The sequence below is a fragment of the Aplidium turbinatum genome, chromosome 14 (assembly GCF_918807975.1).
Source record: "Aplidium turbinatum chromosome 14, kaAplTurb1.1, whole genome shotgun sequence".
Lineage (NCBI taxonomy): Eukaryota > Metazoa > Chordata > Ascidiacea > Aplousobranchia > Polyclinidae > Aplidium > Aplidium turbinatum.
The window spans coordinates 13428930-13449448 of record NC_137485.1 but is presented as its reverse complement, the minus strand read 5'-3'; the positions used below and the strand labels follow the sequence as shown (position 1 = coordinate 13449448).

The 20519-nt window shown below is 35.0% G+C and overlaps 2 protein-coding genes across 4 annotated transcripts; both read right to left on the bottom strand.

The window, feature by feature from the left end:
- Window positions 1–2869: 2869 nt before the first annotated feature.
- On the bottom strand, window positions 2870–16732 carry LOC145782781 (V-type proton ATPase subunit H-like). 3 transcript variants are annotated; one of them, XM_082594542.1, is made up of 13 exons: window positions 15255–16732; window positions 13301–13450; window positions 12968–13171; window positions 12518–12622; window positions 11024–11074; window positions 8903–9000; window positions 8142–8334; window positions 7927–8022; window positions 7494–7576; window positions 6895–7020; window positions 6342–6443; window positions 5586–5699; window positions 2870–5019 (listed from the first exon to the last, which is right to left on the bottom strand). In XM_082594542.1, the coding sequence occupies exons 1-13, from the start codon at window positions 15327–15329 to the stop codon at window positions 4983–4985; spliced, it is 1434 nt and encodes a 477-aa protein (XP_082450668.1). In that variant the 5' UTR covers window positions 15330–16732; the 3' UTR covers window positions 2870–4982. The 3 variants fall into 3 exon arrangements, with proteins under 3 accessions (XP_082450668.1, XP_082450669.1, XP_082450670.1); XM_082594543.1 differs by lacking the exon at window positions 11024–11074 and adding an exon at window positions 10064–10108; XM_082594544.1 differs by lacking the exon at window positions 11024–11074.
- A 917-nt stretch (window positions 16733–17649) lies between these two features.
- LOC145782916 (mitochondrial S-adenosylmethionine carrier protein-like) lies at window positions 17650–19259 on the bottom strand. Its single transcript, XM_082594677.1, has one exon. It carries the CDS (start codon window positions 19257–19259, stop codon window positions 18414–18416), a length of 846 nt encoding a protein of 281 aa, XP_082450803.1. The 3' UTR covers window positions 17650–18413.
- Between the last annotated feature and the right edge of the window lie 1260 nt (window positions 19260–20519).

Here is a 20519-nt window from a genome sequence, read left to right as displayed (position 1 = left end):
TTTGGTGGCTGCTTTTGAAAATGTTTATGGCTTAGGCCTATGTTAGATGTTTGGTTGGCCGACTCTTGCTTTGCCTTTTGTTCTCTAGATTCCGTTCTATATGTTGGTGGTATATTTGCTGTATTGCTTCGCCTTCATGGGTACATTCCAGAATAAAGCAGACATGGAAGATCGTTTAAATGTCCTGATCACCCCTCGCCACCATCGCGCCCAGTGGCGTTGTTGTCTCCTGACGGCTACGTATGAGGGGGCGTTTCAACCTATTAATACACCACGTCCGCTACTACTTCGTTGATAGCATAAGACCAAAATTAAATGCTCGTGAAACGATGAAAATGTTCAATAATGGCGTCCAGAAGCTTTGACAGGGATTATCCAGCGTATAGTTTTGCATTCGAAAGGATTGTTTTTAATTAAAAGCGTTTTTAGGAGGGGACTTGTTTACAGAAGGAAACTCCACGTTGCCAATTTTTATGTAACACCTTGTTGAAGTGGGCTGTTTTACATTCAAGCCAATGTCCTTTTTTTTTTCGGAAAAAAACACTGCGTCATTCTTTTTCCTGCTTTTTGTGCAATGTGGAACAACAATCTTTTATAAAAAAAAAACAACAGACGATCGATTAGATTGGCAAAAAAGGGGAAGGCCTTTGCTCAGCAGTGGGCTACCACATGCTGAAAATGATGATGATAGTTTTTTAGTTATTTTAGTTAAACTACATAGCCCTTTGCATTGATGTGTAGTCAAAGCTAGAGTCCCAACAGATTATGGTCTGATGTATTTGATCCGAATTCACCGCCTATGGTTTGAAAACATTTTAAGCACCTTCACTAAAAAATAGAGACCCAGTAGTGAATTTCCGAGAGAGGACAAGATGGTACTCATATGGTCCTGTAAGGTAGGCCTTTTTTTCGTTATAGGCCTACATGTTCAGAGTGCAATAATTTTCGTTCAAAGTATGGTACCGTAATAAATTGCATTCGATATTTAAACTTTTACAGAATGATTCGATTTATGCTTTAATCTAAAAACATTCCTGTTAATAGAACTATTACAGTTTTTACTTATACGTTTTTATAGGCCTACCATCACGATTTTTATATTCACATATCTAATAATTCAACCCAAAAGTGCAGACACACGCAAAGACCGTGAGAGTTTATATTTATCCAACAGACAGCCTACCTTAAACCTTGGTCAGACTAGCCTATATTTTAAAGTAGCATTAGGCTACTCTTGATAAAAAAATATCAAGCTATTGTATATCGAACGCTCCCCCTCCCCCCGATAAGAAAACCCTGCATACGTCCACTGAACGTACCCTCAATACGCGTAGCCTGTTTCATTGAGTTGAGTAATCTAACCAAATGAGTAAACTAGTTGCCATAATCTAAAAAAACTTCGTCAGTGCAAGCTGAGCATGACTAATCTTACACAATATAACTTACTGATTGCTAGTAGCAAATTGGCGTTTTTTCAATTCGTTGTCGTTTCAATTCCAAAAAAAATAATTTAATATCCCCCCCTTTTAAGAAAATCTTGCCTACGCCACTGGCTTGCGATAACTAAATTTTAAAAATGTTGTGGTAACGTTTTATTTATAAGAGTAAGGATGATTTTAATGTGGTAACATTTATATTTAAATTAATATTAAGACTGTCTGACTCCCTGCTGAAAATTCTATATATCTAGGCTAATTTAGCTATCTTCCATTAAACTATTTCCACACAATTGTTACTCGAATTATAATTTTTAGTTATCAGAAGGTGTTCGTATAATATTGTAAGTTTATAACAAAACTGAATTTAGACCTCACAGAATAACGAAACTATAAGAGGTTACAAATTATTACATTTTGACAGTCATCCAAATTGTATAGGCTACGTTCTAATTTTTATTCTCTCTCGTTTCACTGTTTATTTCTGCACATCTCTTCTTTCCAAGGGCGAATGTGGAGAGTTTTATTTTCTGTAACCTTTTTTCTATTTAGAGCAGCTTAGATGCAAAAATCCAAAATCATTAGGAAATTACGCAGGATTAAAACGGTTCACTTGTTAGAAAGGAAATGTGTTTGGCATGATATTGGATTGCTACAATGTGACTGAGCAAACGATGCTACACTTTTGCAAATAAGACGATTTAAACTGGCTTCGAAGCACTTTGTTAGGCTACATCATAGGTTTTATTTAGTCAACAAATCATCCCGGTTTCTGGCAGTAAAATATTGTTCTGTTTTACAACTCTAATACTGACGCTACTGCGCGAGCCTAGCTGACAATAATCGATTTAGTTCGGCCACCGAAAACAAAATCGTGAAAAAAGATTGTTTTTTTAAGTTGTTTAAATTCTCTATTATTGTGTCTGCCAATACCTGTAGACTAACCTAACAAATTCTCTGCCAGGTGTCCGCTACCGTTTGAAAATAAACTTTTGCTTGCAAGTGTAGTCTATCACTTTTTCTTAACCTCCTGGCAACACACATGATTCATTTCTAGATTTGTAACAAGAAGCTCAAGCATCGCCTTCACATTACAACCAGGGCAATATTTAATAAAATCAAATACCGGGATAAATGGAAAGAAATGTGCATGAACGCCTAAGCCTTGAAGAATGAACAGGCATGGTAGCCAACACGAGGAAGAGCGCAGTAGCCTACAACCGTAAGATATAGAGATCCGTTTCTCGGCAGCCGATTTGTAGCAAGAATTGACAGCGATAGACACTAGTGAGTGCTCAGCCTTGTGCTGATAGCCGGGAAGAACGCCCCTTTCTTCACAATTTAGAGATCCTCTGTTGAAATGGCCACGCACTTGATCAAGCTTACAAAACGTCCTGCACCTGCTTCAGTCAAAGCAACAGACAAAATAAACGTGAACGTTTAAAACTTTTATGACGTAAATATTGCACAGAAAAGATAACTTCTTGTCCATGGTGTTCGTCATCGAAACAACGTTAAAACAACGATCGCTCATTGTGTAGCAACGTAGGCTACAATACGAAGAACATGCCTATTATGTCACGCTACAGTAACTTCATAACGACTCTCGCACAAGCGTTGCAGAAGTTGTCTTCCGTAAGATCAGTGCATTGGAATTTTTGGTTGGTACACATCGATTCCTAATGTTGGTATACAGTATACTTGAACAAAGACAAGTCTATGTTTTAGAAACTGCTTGTCCATACATACAGCACTTGAAATAAATTCCAAGCATATTTAGTAGCCTAATTAACGGATTAAAAGTACTACCACATTCTGACAAATTATTTCTGAAATTGTGTAGAGATAAGAGTATCACAGACTTACCAAAACTTCGTAACAAGGGTTTCAACATGCTTATAGGCTATCAGGAAAAAAATGTAAATATAACAGTTAAAACCTTCGATGTTACAAGTTTTGAACCTCTGTGGTACAACAAAGTGACCTCTCTACCAAAACTGTAAAATAAGAGTTCTATTAACAGTAATATTGCTACAGTTTCATCAATAACAAAGGCCCCATCAATCTTTACTGTACGATTATTCTAGTTTATCAATCATGGAAATTTTCGTACGGATCCAATACACCGGTTGCTTCTGCTTACTACACTTCCAAGCTTCAACAACGCGAATTAGTAATTTCATGATTTCAGTGCATAATTAAACGAAATAGATTAAGGAAAAGTATCTGAGCAAAACAATCCAAAAAATGAAGTCATTTCAGTCAAAGGTGCAGACGTGCTCGAACTGTCACAAGGCATGGCCAGTGTGCGTATTTATAATTGGTAGATCGCTACAGCAGATGGGGTGTTTTGATCGGTAGACACTTTAACAAAGGATAATTTCCCCTATGAACCAGTTGACTGCGATCATTGTGACCCTTCTAGCACTCAGAGAGTTGATTTTTGGTTTAAACTTTGTTTGGTAATTATAGAAAAAAGAGTAATGGCAGGGGTGGAAAACCCACGTCGTCGAAACGACTACTTCCCTAACCTCCAAACCACTACGTCACGCTGCCGACGGCGAACCGTTCACTTAAATAACTTTCTATCAGAAATGTTTCGAGACGTACGCTAACAATATCACGTGCATGAGTCACATGACTGTATTCAGCTGATTTAAATCTTGTCTTCTGATTGGGTAATAAACTCAATCTGTTGCAGCAACTTGCAGGTTACAGATACTTGGCCAGTGCCACGATTAATCAGTTGGAATATAAAAGAATCAGCGCGTTATGCAACTGCGCAGTTGTGAAATATGTGATTACTTAATCAGCAAAAATGCCTGAAGCAAACTTGCACTTGCATACGTGGTAAGAAAGATTTATAAACGGCCTGGATCATGGTGATTGCAGCCGCTATTAGAAGAGACCATCGTGTCCGCCCTGAAGCATGTCAGTACGTGTGATGCTAACATAGTCAAGTGCGCTCGGTCGGTGTTAAACCAGGGTCCTTTCGAAGATCGATCAGACTCTCTCATGACCCGGCTAAGTCCAATATGTTCAAAAACCGTCACTTAGGGAACGTACAACGTAAAACTAACACAAAACACTATCATTTTGTCAAAGTTACATAAACAAGAAATCATCTTTGTCACAACAAGTATAGTTTCGAATCATTTCGGTCAAAGTTAATTTGGCCAGTCAGCCACTTGTTTGATTTCGAGGTGAAAACAGGGATATATCCTGAAAGCGTCCAAAATATACAGGGCTGAGAATTGAAAGCGGGTATTACATGTCCAACTCTGGTTATTTGCAGTGGGGAGTTGTGAGGCTTTCCGAAATGAAACTGCAAACTTTTAGAAGCTTGAGTGCGATCCTTGATGCGACACCCTAACTCGAAAAATAAAGCTGAAAAGTTCACGAAAAATCAACCAAGAGGGGGGGTCAATGATCCATTTTCTGGAACAATCAGACCACATAATAATTGAACGATGAGAAAAGGAATACCACAACGTCACACTTTGCACTACAAGTTCAATATAAAACTAAAATATTATAAAATAAACTTCAATCGGAACTGGTCAGCTGCTTTCCCAAATATTCCCTGTAAAACAAGAGACTAATCAATAAACGATAGAAAGATAACTATTTTCCCAGTTAGTAAAAGTTTCCATTTTCATATATAATCTCAAGCGACGCTGAAACGGTGGTGACAAGGCAAATTTTGATCGCTGAGAAAAAGAAATTAAAAACAGCTTCAAAACACAGAATGATGTTTAAAAAATATTTGCAACTTCACGTAACTTGTTTTAATCTTTACCCGATCAGCTTACACTCGTTTAAGGTAAAAATGAACTCAAAATTTAATTTTTCTTCACTGGCTGCAACACAAAAACCCTTTCTCACAATTGTTTGTCACTTGAACTTGTACAATTACACGGTAGGCTACTAAACAAATTTTCTAAACCCCAACTCACAACCAGACGTTTGGTGGCAATTAACCACATAAACACATTGTCGCTTGGAGACCTGTTCATCTTCTTGATATAATCATAAAGTTCACATTAGCTGCAATTCCAATCATAATACCAAGACGTAGAACTGTCCAAGCGAACAATGACGTGGTCAAAAAGGCACGTGATGAAACAAACGCACCCAACGAGCACCTACCAGTTGTGTACCATGAGCTTCTGCACAGCAATAAGAGCGTTGTACTTGACTGCGGCATCCGAATGCGTCATTAGCTGCATGATGAGTTGCTTGATTCCTAGCTGGTCGATTATTCTGCAAAAAGAAGCATTTCAGAAGCTTTCTAAGAACCATGAAGCAACGTTATTTGATATAATTATAAAGCATGCATTTTGGATTTTTTTTATTATTTAACAAATTTTATACAGTAGTTCCCTGTTATCAAGCCTACAGTTAATAGGCCCACCCGCTTATTAAGCCCAATTTGGTTCAGAATTACAGAATGTATAGAAGTGGCAGAGAATCATTCCCCGCTTAATAGGCCCAAAATCGTCCGGTCCCGAGATGGGATTAATAAGCGGGGACCACTGTAATAATACATGAAAGCGTTGTTATGAATCCAAATTTAAAACTGTAATGCAAACATTGTAATGCACGCATTGTGATTTGGGAAGGTTAGTTCAGTACAATTTCAAGATAATCACTTTCTACAGACGATACTAACAGGAGAACGTTTTCTGGATGCTTTTTAAATCGCAAACATAAATCCAACACGTCCTGTTCATGTTAGCCAGCGTTGTCATTTTTATATCGGTTTAACGCACTGGATGTTGAAACGATATAAAATTGACAGGTTGTGTTAGCTCCCAGCCAGCAAGTCAGCGCTTTTTACATTGATTTAACGTCTGAAAACGTAATGTAAAAAAACACTGATTTGTTGGCTGGGCTGGGACCTACTTTTTTCCTCTGGTGTAATGGCGAACGTATTCGCCAACGTCATAGGCGGCGACAGCAAGGATCTTGTGGTCTTGAGAGGTTTCCAATAATTTTGTCAAGATTCTGAAAACAAAATGATGATCAACGTGATGTGTTCACTCTTTGTTGCTTCACAAAGGCTGTAGCACTAGCACTCTACGAAAACAAGCATTGCAAGGGAGATATTCAGGTCTGTCCTTTTTTTTACATTGAGCCAAAGTCTAGAATAGTTAAATCAATGTTAAAAAGTACCAGTTTTACTAGCTGGGTACAAATATTTAAAGTCCTTATGTTTAAAAGTGAACAGAAATAAATTATAGATATGGAATAGAACATGACCCCTCTGAATTCAACACTTAAAAAAGGGGTTCCATCAGAGAAAAAAGTTGCTCTCAGGGGATGAAGTAGGCTAACCGAGAAGGAAAGGGAGACATTATTGCAAATGAACATATTTTAACTTATAAAAAAAAAAGATAAAATATCTTTACAATAACAAATACGGGTTAAAAAAGATAAGTGAAAAAATAAAATCTACTTTAGTAACTCGTAGTTCTTCTCGTTTAAACGCATCGCGTTTTCTCTCCAAAACTTCTCGGACTTATGGACAGGACTCCATTCCAGGCGTCTCGATTTCAATTCGGAACTGTACTCATCAAAGGAGCTAAAAAGATTTATAGTAACGATTAAGTATCATGAAAATCTTGCATGAAACAAAACCTCAATCACTAACCAAGAAAGAGATATATGATGCTGGATTGCTGGTTGCGATTGAAAGAAATCACATTATGGAGAGAGAAATTTGAAATGGAAACTTTTTTTCCAATACAAAGATTACATCAAGCATTGTTGTGGGATTGACCGTCACCTCCGAGATATCTCGGAGGCGACGGATTGACACCTACTCTTCTCGTTTCTCAATACAAAGAGATGCAACTGAAGCTGATCAGTTTTCCGTTTATCAGTCAATACTTTCTGCAGTCTGCACGGCCACTTACTACTTCGTGCACAATTTTGAATATAATAATTCTTTATCAACAATTCAACATTGCTCACACGCCAATGAATCGTTAGGCGTTTGAAAGCACTTTATGCAAAAACTAAAGATGCGCATCTATTTATGCCGACTGTTCCTACCTGACATCTTGTAGACATTCTCTGAGATGTTCACCAAGAAATTCCACGTCATTTGCCACATCCTCATCACTGAAGCGATGGTTCTATGAAAATATGGAAATGTCTAACTATTCAAAAGGCACGAAAATAGCACATTTTGAATATCAGCCAGTGCTTAAAGGTCACATGACGGATAGAATCACCAGTCTTCTGTTGATAAAGAGAACTGATCTTCTCAAACTTTGGATCTCTTTTAACCCTTGAAACATCCATTACCTACTACTAACGACCAGCAACATAGTGTGAACTGTATCTGTTTTCAAAAACGTAATCTACAAGTCAAACCAAAATTATCATCACTTAACAATTAAACACAACAATCATCAAGACAAAATAAAATTAAATCAAATAAGCAACACAAAATCATATCATTTAAATGTTAAAGCAAAATTACCTCTAAGATTTCAATATTTTTTAGCACTTTGCAGTGTATCATGGACAAAGAGTAAACTTTCACAGTGTCCGCTTCTTGGGTTTTTGTCACTAAATTCTGCAACAACACAACGTTAAATTACCATCAACAATCAACATTGATGATGACGAGTAACACCGGAGACAATACTACATTGCAGTTTGAAGCAGCTGTTGGCTCAAAACAAATTTACCCACCTTAAAAGTTGCTAAGATTATTCTTGTCACTTTCTCTTTGGCCGCTTCACCCAGAATGTCAGCCAGGGTTGGCACGGGATTGTAACGCGAGATTTTCAAGCAAATCTCAGGCAATAACGTCATCAACCAAATGCATAATATCGCTTGGTACTGGACTTGGAAGCCGCACTTTGTATTGAGAAGAGCCATCACACTACAAGGAAAAAACAAATCAACAAAACAATGCAATAGTTGCATTGTTGAAGTGGACCAAAAATTTTTGAAATGTTGTCAGAACTTGATTTCGGAAAGCAATTTGTCAGAGCACCTTAACAACAGAAGCTGAGGTTTGATACAACAACCACTTAAACGCGAGTCATTATTTTGCATTTTTGTTTGTACTAATGCTAATTTAAGGCACAGCCGGTTGTTTATGGTTAAAAACATTGCTCATCGAATCTAAATTCACAAGAATGACATACCAAAAAAACTGTTGCTCTCTGCAAAACTACTTACTATGACCATGATATCATAGTGGTGCTAATAAATAACAGTGAGTTATTAAGGTGCTAACTGCTAATGTATTTTTGCATGACAAGCCGGATAAGCAGTAAGCAAATGTCAAACGAACACAGGTTGTAACGTAGATCCACAACAATTGATGCGCATTCTTGCTCATTACAATTTGTTACACTAATATTGTCAGTAAAATGCAAGCAGGTTTAAGTAATAATAGTTCAGTTTTAGAATAGATGACCAAATGTCTCCATGCCCGTTCATACCTGGTAACGCCATCCATATCAAAGAAAGCCTGTTTGTATTCGTTCACACGAAGCATCATTGCCAGGCAAGACAGGATGCTTTGCACGAAATCTGTTATCTGAAGGTGATTTGAATATATATTAGCTGCTGTCAAAATGCTTTTATCAAGCAAACACTGTGTTAAACTAAAAAAACAGTGTATTCTATAGCTTGACTACTTTATTAAGCAATGCAATGATAAACAATTGAACTTCGGTGGAAATTATCACCACTTATAATGCCAAAAATGCTATTTTCAAGCTACCATAAATCTTTAAATCGTAAAAATAGCTTCACCTTACCATGCTTTTTTTGTAAATTAACAATTTAACATATATTGCAGAGCTTCGGTTTACTCTGGCCTGCTGCACAGGCAGCCTGGTCGTCTAAAATAAACCACCATCAGAATGGAAAACATGCATCATGCACCATTTTGACAACTTTTCTAAAAATCTTACTGTTCATTGAACGAAATTGTTCACCCGGCATCTAACTTAAAAGCTCGATGTCATCTCATGAAGTATATTAAGCCACTTTGTGAGAATATGCATAAATGCTGTGACAGTTGAGCTGATTTTCAACCAGCAGAACGTTCCATGCTTTTAAAGCTCACTGACGACAATAGAATTTAGATAAAACAAATATAAAGTGAAAGGATAACTTTTCTTTATTTGAATATTATTATTACTGCAGTGAGGCAGGTGTGGGAGATTTGTAGTAAAATATTTCAAAGATAATTACGGTAGCATTTGTTGGACTGTACAAAACTAACAAGATTGTTATTTTAAACACCTTCTGCCAGCATTTACAAAACAAGGCAACGTTGTCTACAGCTGAAACTGTTTGGCTTTTTACTAATAAAGTGAGCATGGAAATTAAATGAACATCTTTATCATTGGAATTTCAATACCAGTCTGCCAGTTAATTACGAATACCGGTAACAAAACATTGCACACGCATGCTGGCATAACATAACTCTTTTCCCTTCTAAACCACTTCAAAGCATGCAAAGGGTACTATTTGAACTATTATCCAATTATTTGTGCATCATTTGAAACTTGTTTCAGCTATATCAGCAGCATGCACAGCTCTAAAAATCAAGACAAGAACTCTCGTAATTGCCATTGATTGGAAAAGTTTACCTCAGAAGAGACGAGAGACCCAACACCTCTGGATATGATTGTATTCTACAGGAAATTTAATAGAAGATCGATAACGAAAAAATATGAATCTCTTACAAAGGGGTTGTGACTTTTCCAATACGTTGATTGTCAATCATCAGCAGCAAGTTCGTGCTCTCATTGATTAAACCACCTAGGTGTGGCATACTAAAATTCATAATTTATGTTTCTAAAGTCTTGCATACAGCACACACTTCAGCGAGCAAGAAAGACGAGCATGTTCATTGTTCATATTCGTGCAAAAGCTAATTGTATGAACAGCTAAACCCTTGTGGTTTAGATAAATACCACACAGACAGGCACACATTGTAAAACATCTGAACAAACGTGAAAGCAAGGTGTCATGATGCCAAGATTGCTGTGCAAACAACTTTGATTGGGTGAAGAAGCAAGTAGCTTATCGATATGTATCGCAAATCTTTAAAACACAATGAAGAGCATGACTCCGACTACAGCTAGGGCAGATACTAGATACACTTGCCCGTTGGACGAAAATAAAAGTTTTATCGTTTTAATTCCAGTTTCAGCAATAGTTTATAAACCTCATGTTAATACAATATAAAGGGATCACATACCTGATAGGTTTAGGTGTTTTTTTTTATTATAATAATATTACTTTTTACAAAAAGAAACAAACCAAACATTGAAACGTTATTAAAACTAAGAGTTGCCCAGTTTTCATGATGTGAAAGAAATTCATGTCACATTAGACGCTGAAGCTTAGATAATTCTAACTGTTGATAATCGTTCTAATGTTGAATCAATAATGAGTCATGCTCTTCAAATTGGTTATTATCAGTAAGCTTTTGAAACTATGTAAGTTGATATTAAAAGTCCACACATAATTCATTTTTGTTAAAACTACACAGAAGAATCAAAAGGTGCATCTTTTCATACCACAAACTGCACAAAAATTATTACCGAAAGATCCTTGCCCAGAAGCGAATCCACATCTTTTGGAAAATAACTCATCTATTCGACATTCAGACACAAACAAAATGTGGATTTAAGCTACTCATCATTGAAAAGTTTCATAATGGTAGCACTGTACTGAGATAGCCAGATTATCACAATTTTTGTTTCATATACTTTTTAGAGAACAGCATAATAAAGTTTTATGTGAGATTGCAAAACTGTATTGCAGTTTCAAGTGTCACAGTGATTCTTACACGATTAAAAATCTATTTGTTTATATTAGAAACATTAAAGAGTATAAGTATCGCGGTGCTATTAAATAATACCACATTGCAATTACTTTTTCAAAAGATTCAACTCTTCCGGTATAGGCTATTAAACGAATTAAATGATATCAAAGATGGCACTGAACACCCTAACAAAATCAGAAAATAATAAAACGTATGTTTTAGTCATGTCATGTTTCACAAGACCAAGGATAGCCTTCGTTTTAAATATAAAGTATTATGCAATAGGTGAATTTAGTTTTGACTTTTGAGTGAAACAAGCACAGAGGAAATTCAACAAGTAACTTCAATTGAAGATATTGAAAATGTGCCTTTAGTCATGAAACAAAGTTTGGAGATCATGAATAATATCTTGCCTTGCATTTGCAATTTGACAAATTAACATATGTATCCAACTATCCATCATGCATGTAACTGTGTTTTTGTTCCAAGCGTAGGCTGCATAACGCAAGATTTCAAGAAGAATTTTTGTGTTGCATTTATAATGCATATATTCTTTTGAAAACCACACCATTGGGCTAAGGTTCAATGCAATACAGACAGCATCACAAAGTTCATTTAAAGATTTGCAATGGAGATTGTGTAGTGTATGTTTTGAGTAGGCTAGGAATGAATGAACATCAAACTAAAAAATTTGTATCTCAATGAACGAACAGCCTACGTTGGTGTGTAACTGTGTATGCGATGTTTTGCAATTGCAGCATTTCGAAATAAGCTACAAAAAATATCAGCTTATATATTAAAATTTACACCAAGTTGCTAAATTCTATTAAACATAATACAAGGGTTTACAACTGCTTGGCAATAACAAAAACAGTACATCATAAGAAAAAATCGACGACCATAGCTGACTGCTTAAATATAACGGTATAACCTTTCCAATGCTATATATTGTGATTAGAAACAACTTTTGATTCTGCTGATGGCTTTGTAAAGCTTTAAGGACTTTCGAATTTAACACTTGTGTGTAGCTTGAAACCTAAACTATTAAGCAATGTTATTTGATGAAGTGCAAATAAACAACATATATACAATGAGACTTTCAATCACATTCCAAGTCATTTGGAATGAAAGAAGCTAAGACATTGACATGAAACACCACCACATTCACACAAGCTCACATGCCACGAAGGCAGAAGAGAAATGCACTTTGTACTTCGAACTACAACAACTACAGAAAGATATTACTATTAGCACAATAACAATAATAAACCTCATTTGATAGCTGCGTCTTCATCCAGTTCAAATAATAAGTGAGATCTTGCGAACCCATTCTCTCGCTTCCCCAGCAAGCTAGCTTGGATATGATGCGACTTGCCTGAATGTAAGAACAAATAACCTCAGCATTTTAAAATAATGGTAAATGAATACTGTGTTTGGTGAAGGCAGAATAAGACAGCACAACATGGCTGCTTAGCCAGAGTTGTAAACACAAAGTGTGAATATGTGATTTAATATAGCCACGCAAATGCTATTTGCTATAAACTATTAAAGACATTTATATACAACAAAATGAGCAGTTGAGTATGCCATGATTTCACATAAGTTTGTTTCACGACTTCTATTAATGTATTACTGAGGTACTGTTGTAGTGATTAAATTTAGTGAATTTGCTATCTACAGCTAACACTAATAATTTAAGCTCACCATCTGGAATTCTCACCTGGTGAACTATGAACTTATCATTGCGATTCAACATGTTCATGAAGCCTATCCAAGGAGAGGGTTGCTTTTTATTATTTTTGCTGCAAAACAATCTTGTGCGTTCTCGATCTTCTGTTAACAGATCATCCACTATAGTTAAAATATAACGGACTGTTTGGTCTTTTGAAATCTTTGCCATCAGTTTCAGAAAAGTTCTTGCACACTGCAATAATAAATTACAAGTCATACCAATACATACAAACTTTTAAGTGATTTCATATGAATCTGCTTGTCAGTGGGCTATGGAATTACAATGTTAATTTATGCATAAACAAACTTGCAATTGAATTACCTCATCTCCTCTTCTGTTTAACAATTCTCTCTTTGCTTCAGGTGTCTGAGCAAGTTCAAAGTCTCTGATCACTTCAAAATCCTGTTGTTGGATCATTTGGCCTTGCTGGTATGCTTGCCAATTGACTCGATGTGTTCGAATTTCAATCGCCTACAAAGGCATATATATCATATATAAGATGTTAAAATATAAGATATACAACAAATCTTCAACATAAACCATGGTAAGCTAAGTTCTACAAGCAATACTGTTCAGTCGGATCCCACCAGGCCAATACCAAATGATTGGAATAAATAGATGGCAAATAATCAAAATAAAAAAAACTGTAGCAAAAAATGCGTTTGGGATCAATGAGAAAATGTCCATAATTAATATCAACTTAAAAAAAAGTTGCAATGATGCAGAGCAGGACTTGTAAGCAGATGCCAGGTAGGTCCAATTACTCCAACACTGTCTTTGGTGTCAAGTTTTTATGCTACAATTTCAAGTTAAGTGAGTTATATTAGGTGCTTGCAGGATATATATTAATAATATTAAGGGGACACCTCTAATGAAAAAAAATTTTTTTGAAGAAAATTATATTTTGGACTGAAAAGATAGAGAATTTCATCAGGATTCTGAATATATGGCAGTTTCTCCACAATTCCAATTCATTCCCTGTTAAATTTTAGAACTAGTGGAGCTACCACGCGACCCAAAAGTCTAAAATATGCCAGAACGATGATATGATATGCTGAAAATATACTAATAGTAGCAACAGAAAAGCCCTTTCTGGTTTTATATATTTGTGGTATTTGTAGCTGTTGTTTTGGTCATGCTTCAGCAGTTACAAATTTCCTGTATCCTAGCATTTCAAAGCCAGTAGTGACAGTAACAATAGCCCAGCTGAAAATGCACGATTTGCTTTGTATTTGCAAACCATAACTTTAAACGCGTTTTACCCAAAATGACATTTTTTTGCAGTAAATGTTTATTTAAACAAACTCATTTGTTTATTTCTTGTCTGAATTGGCTAAAAATTGGAATGCATGCTGGTACAATGGTATTGCATCAACCTATGAAAGCTTTTTTAAAAATTTTATTTCTTGACCATTTTATTGAAAAAAATGTGTATAAATATTTTCGCACACAAGAAACTTTCAAAAAATTTGTTTTTTTTTTAGGAAAGTGACATTTTAGAGAAAAAAGCTCTCATAGGTATTTGCACACAAGGTACCGTAGATCTAGCATTTCATAACATTTCTTGTTGCTATATGGTGCTGGTAGTGAGAAACAGTGTTTTCTATTAGCATGTCAAAAAATAATTATTGAAATATTGTCTGTGTTTGAAGGAAGCTCATTGCATCAAATTAAACTTTTATTGCATGAGACTTGCATATTCAGATGTGTCTTTTCATGCCCTTTTCAGAAATATATGGTATGTGGGGGTTCCCACAATAGTTAGCTTATCTGAGGCAAGCTTCTCAGCCATCAGCGAATATTGGGATTTCATTAGAGGTGTCCCCTTAACATAAAGTCTAATTATATTGATTTGTACATTTTAGGCTTAATAACAACACTTGTGTCCAAAAGTATAGCCAAGGATTTTGTGTCCAAAATTTTCAGCTATGTAGGTCAATGCTTCCGAATGAAACTTTGTATCAAACAAAAAAGTACCATATACAAAAGTTGTGATGCAAAGAATGTATTTACAAAACAGTTACAAAGAAAATTTGAATAAAATTAATTGCAAAGTAGTTTGCAGCACCTAAATCGCCGGTGCTACAGTATAGGAACCTAATTAGCATGCACCTATGCAATGTACTTACTAAGATGCAGACACTAAAAACCAAAGTTTCAAAAACAGTCAGTCAACTCAATAAGCTTTCATGTGAAAAGTCTAACGTAATCTCAAGAAAATGTAATAAAAGCAGGTGGTTAATACTATAATAGCAATAACTGAAGCAAAATATACCTGGGCTTGCAGCTGATTGGTTGGCACAGTAGCAAGTGGTAATAAGCCGCCATATAAACTATTTTGATTATTCATGTTTGCAGAATATGAAATAGTAGAACTAATTTCAAATTAAGCCAAACCTTCAATGTTGTATAAAACATAAAGCTCAAATCGTAGTTCATATAAAAGTAGGCTATTAGTATTGCAGTACTACAATGGTTCAAAATGTAGCTCTACATAGTTCATAAGGCAGTTTTATAAATTCAGCTCATGATTGTTAATAAAATCACTGAAACTAGGCAAACAAAACAAGATAGATAATAAATATACTACTTAGCTATTGATCTCAATATTTTTTTTTGAAAAAAAAAAGCAACAAGTGTTAGTCAGCTTTAAAGTTTTTATAAAAACGGTAGTACGGTAGTGTCAATCTAACTACAAACTTGTATATATAGAACATAGAAGATACTGCTAAAACTGTGTGTCAAACCCAGACCTACTCTCAATAATGAAACGATAGACTACATGTCTTGTAACATAACATGAGATATTTTCACTCATCAGGTCAATCATACTCAACTAGATAATTGATTAAGATCAGTAATACAAAGTATCACTATCAACTAAACTCAAACTTTTAAAAATGGATATCTTCTTTTGAAGGTTTGAGTGAGCATAAACTTTGCAGATGCACGAAAAAAAATATTTTCATTTTGACAATAAGTAAGCATTGAAACATATATTCTTGAATAATAATAACAATCAAACTAATAAAAAAAAAATTTACGAATTTGTAAAGACATTCCAACATTATTATATGCTGCTTAGTGCTTAGTGGTTAAGTTGCTCAATAGGGTGGCTCGTTTTTGAACTTTTTTTTTAAATTTTCTCGGGGTAGTGGGGAAATGGTGCCAATGAGTGAGAAAACGCTCATGACAAAATTTGAGATTTGTAAAAAATTGTCTTCAGCCTCCTCATGGGGCCCAAAAATCGAAAAATGGGGTCAAAAACGCAATTTTTTTTTTAAATATTTTTAGTTTGGGTAGATACAATATTGTTTAGATATATCTAATTAACCTAAGAAAAAAAATTGGAGTCATTTGAACTATTCCTTCAGCTTCCTCACAGTTTCTGAAAATTTCCATTTTGCTGAAAATTTCGCATTTTTGTGGGTGAGTACATGAGTGGGTGAGTACATGAGTACACGTCATTCTATTTCTCTTTATAGACCTGCCTTGAGCTGTTGCGTCATTTTTTAATGAAATTGGATTAATTTGATAGGAAAAAGTGATGTCTTTTATTTGAATTTACGTCACTGACAAAGTTTGTACATAGTTATGTAACCACAAACAAAAATGCGAAATTTTCAGAAGCTGTGAGGAAGCTGAAGGAATCATTCAAATGACTTCAATTTTTTTTTTAGGTTATTTAGATATATCTAAACAATATTGTATCTACCCAAACTGAAAATATTTTTGAAAAAAATTGCGTTTTTGACCCCATTTTTCGATTTTTGGGCCCCATGAGGAGGCTGAAGACAATTTTTTACAAATCTCAAATTTTGTCATGATTGTTTTCTCACTCATTGGCACCATTTCCCCACTACCCCGAGAGAATTAAAAAAAAAAGTTCAAAAACGAGCCACCCTATTGCTCAATCAATTATAGGTAGGAAACTGAAACTTGGCACTGGTAAAAAAAACATAAATAAATGAAAAAGGTTGTGCATCTTTCATATCGCACTGCAGTCAGCACTTTGCATATCAATATGCAGCCTATGGCTCCTGGCCTGCAGTAACCATTTATGTGACACACCTTGTAAGTTGTAATATTCAAATAACAATATAAATTGCTTCTTTTTACTGTAACTGTAGAAATGTTTTTGTTTTTAACATCTGCAGCCTACCTATTGGTATTTTCAAGCATAAATTAGCCTAATAGGATATAAAAACTGGCATTGTTGGAATCTGATTAGAAATACATTCATTCTACTTGACTGATTTAGCAAAATTCAGAATGACTACAAAAGAAAAAAAATTGACAACTTGATTCTAAAAAACAAAAGTTCAACACTTTCAAACTTTATTCTTCAACAACATGAGAATATATCGTTTAAACATTGTATAATGAATATATGAAGTTTGCCTGATCATCAAACTAGGCTGACAGAAAAAAAAAACATATAACTTGTCACAAAATTTGTAGAACGTGTTGTTAAATTTCAGCAAAATTTATGTTTTTGCCCGAGTGCTGTTGGAGCAAGCATTAACATACAATTCACAATATATCAAACAAATAATTTTGAATAACCAATATAAAAAAGTGATTGAAAAATTATTTTCAAAGCATTTGAAACACGTTTTGGAAAATAAAAATAAAATGTTAAACTCAAACAGCTTATCATGAAAATGATTTTTATTTCACAGTTTACTGTAAAGAAGCTATGTGTATTGAAATTGGCATACAAACAAATATAAAATTGAGCAAAACAAATTTTTTTTTTGAAGCATATATAAATATAGTGAAGCAGTCCTTTTGAAAGTGAAGCTGTTTACAACGTAATAATATCATAAAATTGAACATTTAACTGTTAAAGTTGACATTGGCAAGATATGTAAAGATATCATATTTCACATGTCCTGTATATTTATTTGAGTATAAGTTGTACTTGTGCATAAGTCGATTTACACTTGTAACTCGGACCTCTTGAAAATTAAAATGGCACGTTTGTGTGTGCTGGTAGCTATCTCATTTGTTCAATGAAGGTGGGGCTGGCTGGCCGCCATCTAACGTAATCCAATGAAATACAGTTGGCCTTCAAATGAAAATAGTTGCATCTCTTGCTCTCAGATTTTTAATTGTTTAGATGACAAAAAGACCAGTTCAGAAGCTATTTTAAAACACTTCAAGAAAGATAAAACTAGGTTTTTGAGCGACTGGAATTTAACATACATATTAAAATCAGTAAACAATGTATTATATATAAAGTCATGTACTTTTGTATGGTAGCATACTGTATGTTACAAGACAATTCATACACCAAGAATTTTGACGAAATTGCATTTCATTGCCTAAGTAATTAGCATAAGAGAATTGAGAAGGAGTTGACTTCACATGGCATGCACAATAAAAACCAAAAATGCGAATATGACATAAAAAGTGATTGTTGCATTCTGTACTAGCTACCAGAGAATGGTTTTACATTGCCTGAATGAGTTGTTATTAGAGCATTAACTAAGTCATACATGCCAAGAAATATAAAACCTCCAACAGATATGAAAAGGACACGTGGAACAACTCCAGAAAAAAGTGCATAAATTCCTTCATGCTTGGCAATATCATATATCACAGGCAAAATTTTATTACGCGCAGAAATGGTTCTCGTTTGAGTCAACATAATTCGAGTTTTAGCAACATCAAGCGGTGTGGTCAGACCGGCTGCTAGACCCCCGGCAAAAAACCCGCACCATGCACTTTGCCAGGCAGTGGTGGAATTGTTAGATTGTCTTTTTGCTACTTTTAATTTGAAGAATTCCCACAAAGGAAATTGAATAATTGAAAATGGAATTTCACGTAAAACAGTACTTCTGTAACCACAGTATAAACCAGATAATCCTTCTTCATGAATGCACTTGCGAAGAACAGTTAAACTGCTCAGTCCAGTATTGACTTGAGCACGTTGCTTTATTACTTCTGTCGGTACCCTGACCAAACATGCCAAAATCTCACCCACTGATGCAGCAGTCATATCAAATGCAACTTTCTCTGACATTGATTCAGACGATACATGTTTTCGCAAAAAACACCTTACAGATTCATATCCCATAAAAAACACAGCTGCTCCTGGAGTTGATCCGATCATAACAGAACCAACCCCAGAATACAGTCTTCTAAAGCCACCAGCTTGAAAGAAACCTTGTTTGCTTTGAAGTCTAGTTTTCACTGTATCAACTGGATAAAGAGATAAATCTACAGATAAACCTGCAAAGGCTCCACTAATTAAGGGTGTAAATACACCCTCCATGTCTATAATTAATTCTGAAACAATGATTTTAGACATTTAAGCAAAACAAATTTATTTTTAAAAATAAAAGAAACACGTTTGACTTAAGAAAGAAATTATCGATTACAGGCTACTGTGTTGTCTATAACATAAACCATGTTTTGGTGACATGTCTTCAACCTTAATTAAATAATAACAGGATTAAGTAATTTATCTACAAAATCTTTTAATTTTGTTAGCAAACGTTAGGCTAGTCAATGCAAACTTGCAATTTAACATTATTGGTACCAGTACTGAATACATGCTTCACTTACACTAACTCAAAATAAACTACCGTAGCCTATGCTATTTGTACTGGCAAAGACTTCGAGTCTCTAATGTTAACTGGTCTACTAAATTGAAAAGTTCCTACTTAAGCAAGGTATTTTATCTGTTACATTAAAAACTGTCTATGTATATTGTATAATATGCATATATAAGCTACATGGTTACGAGCAGAAGCCTGTAACAACCTTGGCAATTTGCTTGACACCAAGGACATAGTGTACTGTAACAAAGTGACCAAACATGAACTATATCAAAAAAAAAGTACCTAGTTGTTACTGAGATTATTACAAATCCAAATACCGTATAATACAATGGGAATGCTTGCATAACATGTGCCCAATAGAAACATTTTAAGTTGTATGTCTTCCCTTTTTCAAACTTCTAGTTATGCCTCTGGTCAACTCCCACCAATATCAAAACAAAAGCTGTGTTTGGGTCATACGGTACTCGTTACTCAAGGTAATGCCCAATATTGTCCAGTGGGTTAGCTGCTACCAAAGGTTTTCAGAACCCAGGGACAATGGCACATTTTGCACCCTCTAATGACGACGTGTGAGCTATAATGCATGATATTTTGAAATCTTCTTTTAATTTTGATAGTCTACTGTGCCCGAAACAAATGTTTACCTTCTAATGAAATTAGTCTGATCTATAAAAAAGGACCCACAGTCGGAGAAATGGTTTTCCCACTAACACCGATAAAAAAAATCGAGTTGTTCAAATCATCTCAAAGAATTTTGAGCTGAAAGCAACAGCATAGTGCACTGCTAACTTCGGCGCAAAACTTGCCTCCTTTCAAAAAAAATAAAAATTCTGGAAGTAGCAAATGTTTGCAAATGACGTCAAAGATCACATGAAAGTTGAACATAGAAACAAAATTTGTGACCAACTTACATGTGCAAGGGGACTGCTAAACTGAGACTTCAAACTCCGCTCCACATATTTTAGAGATAT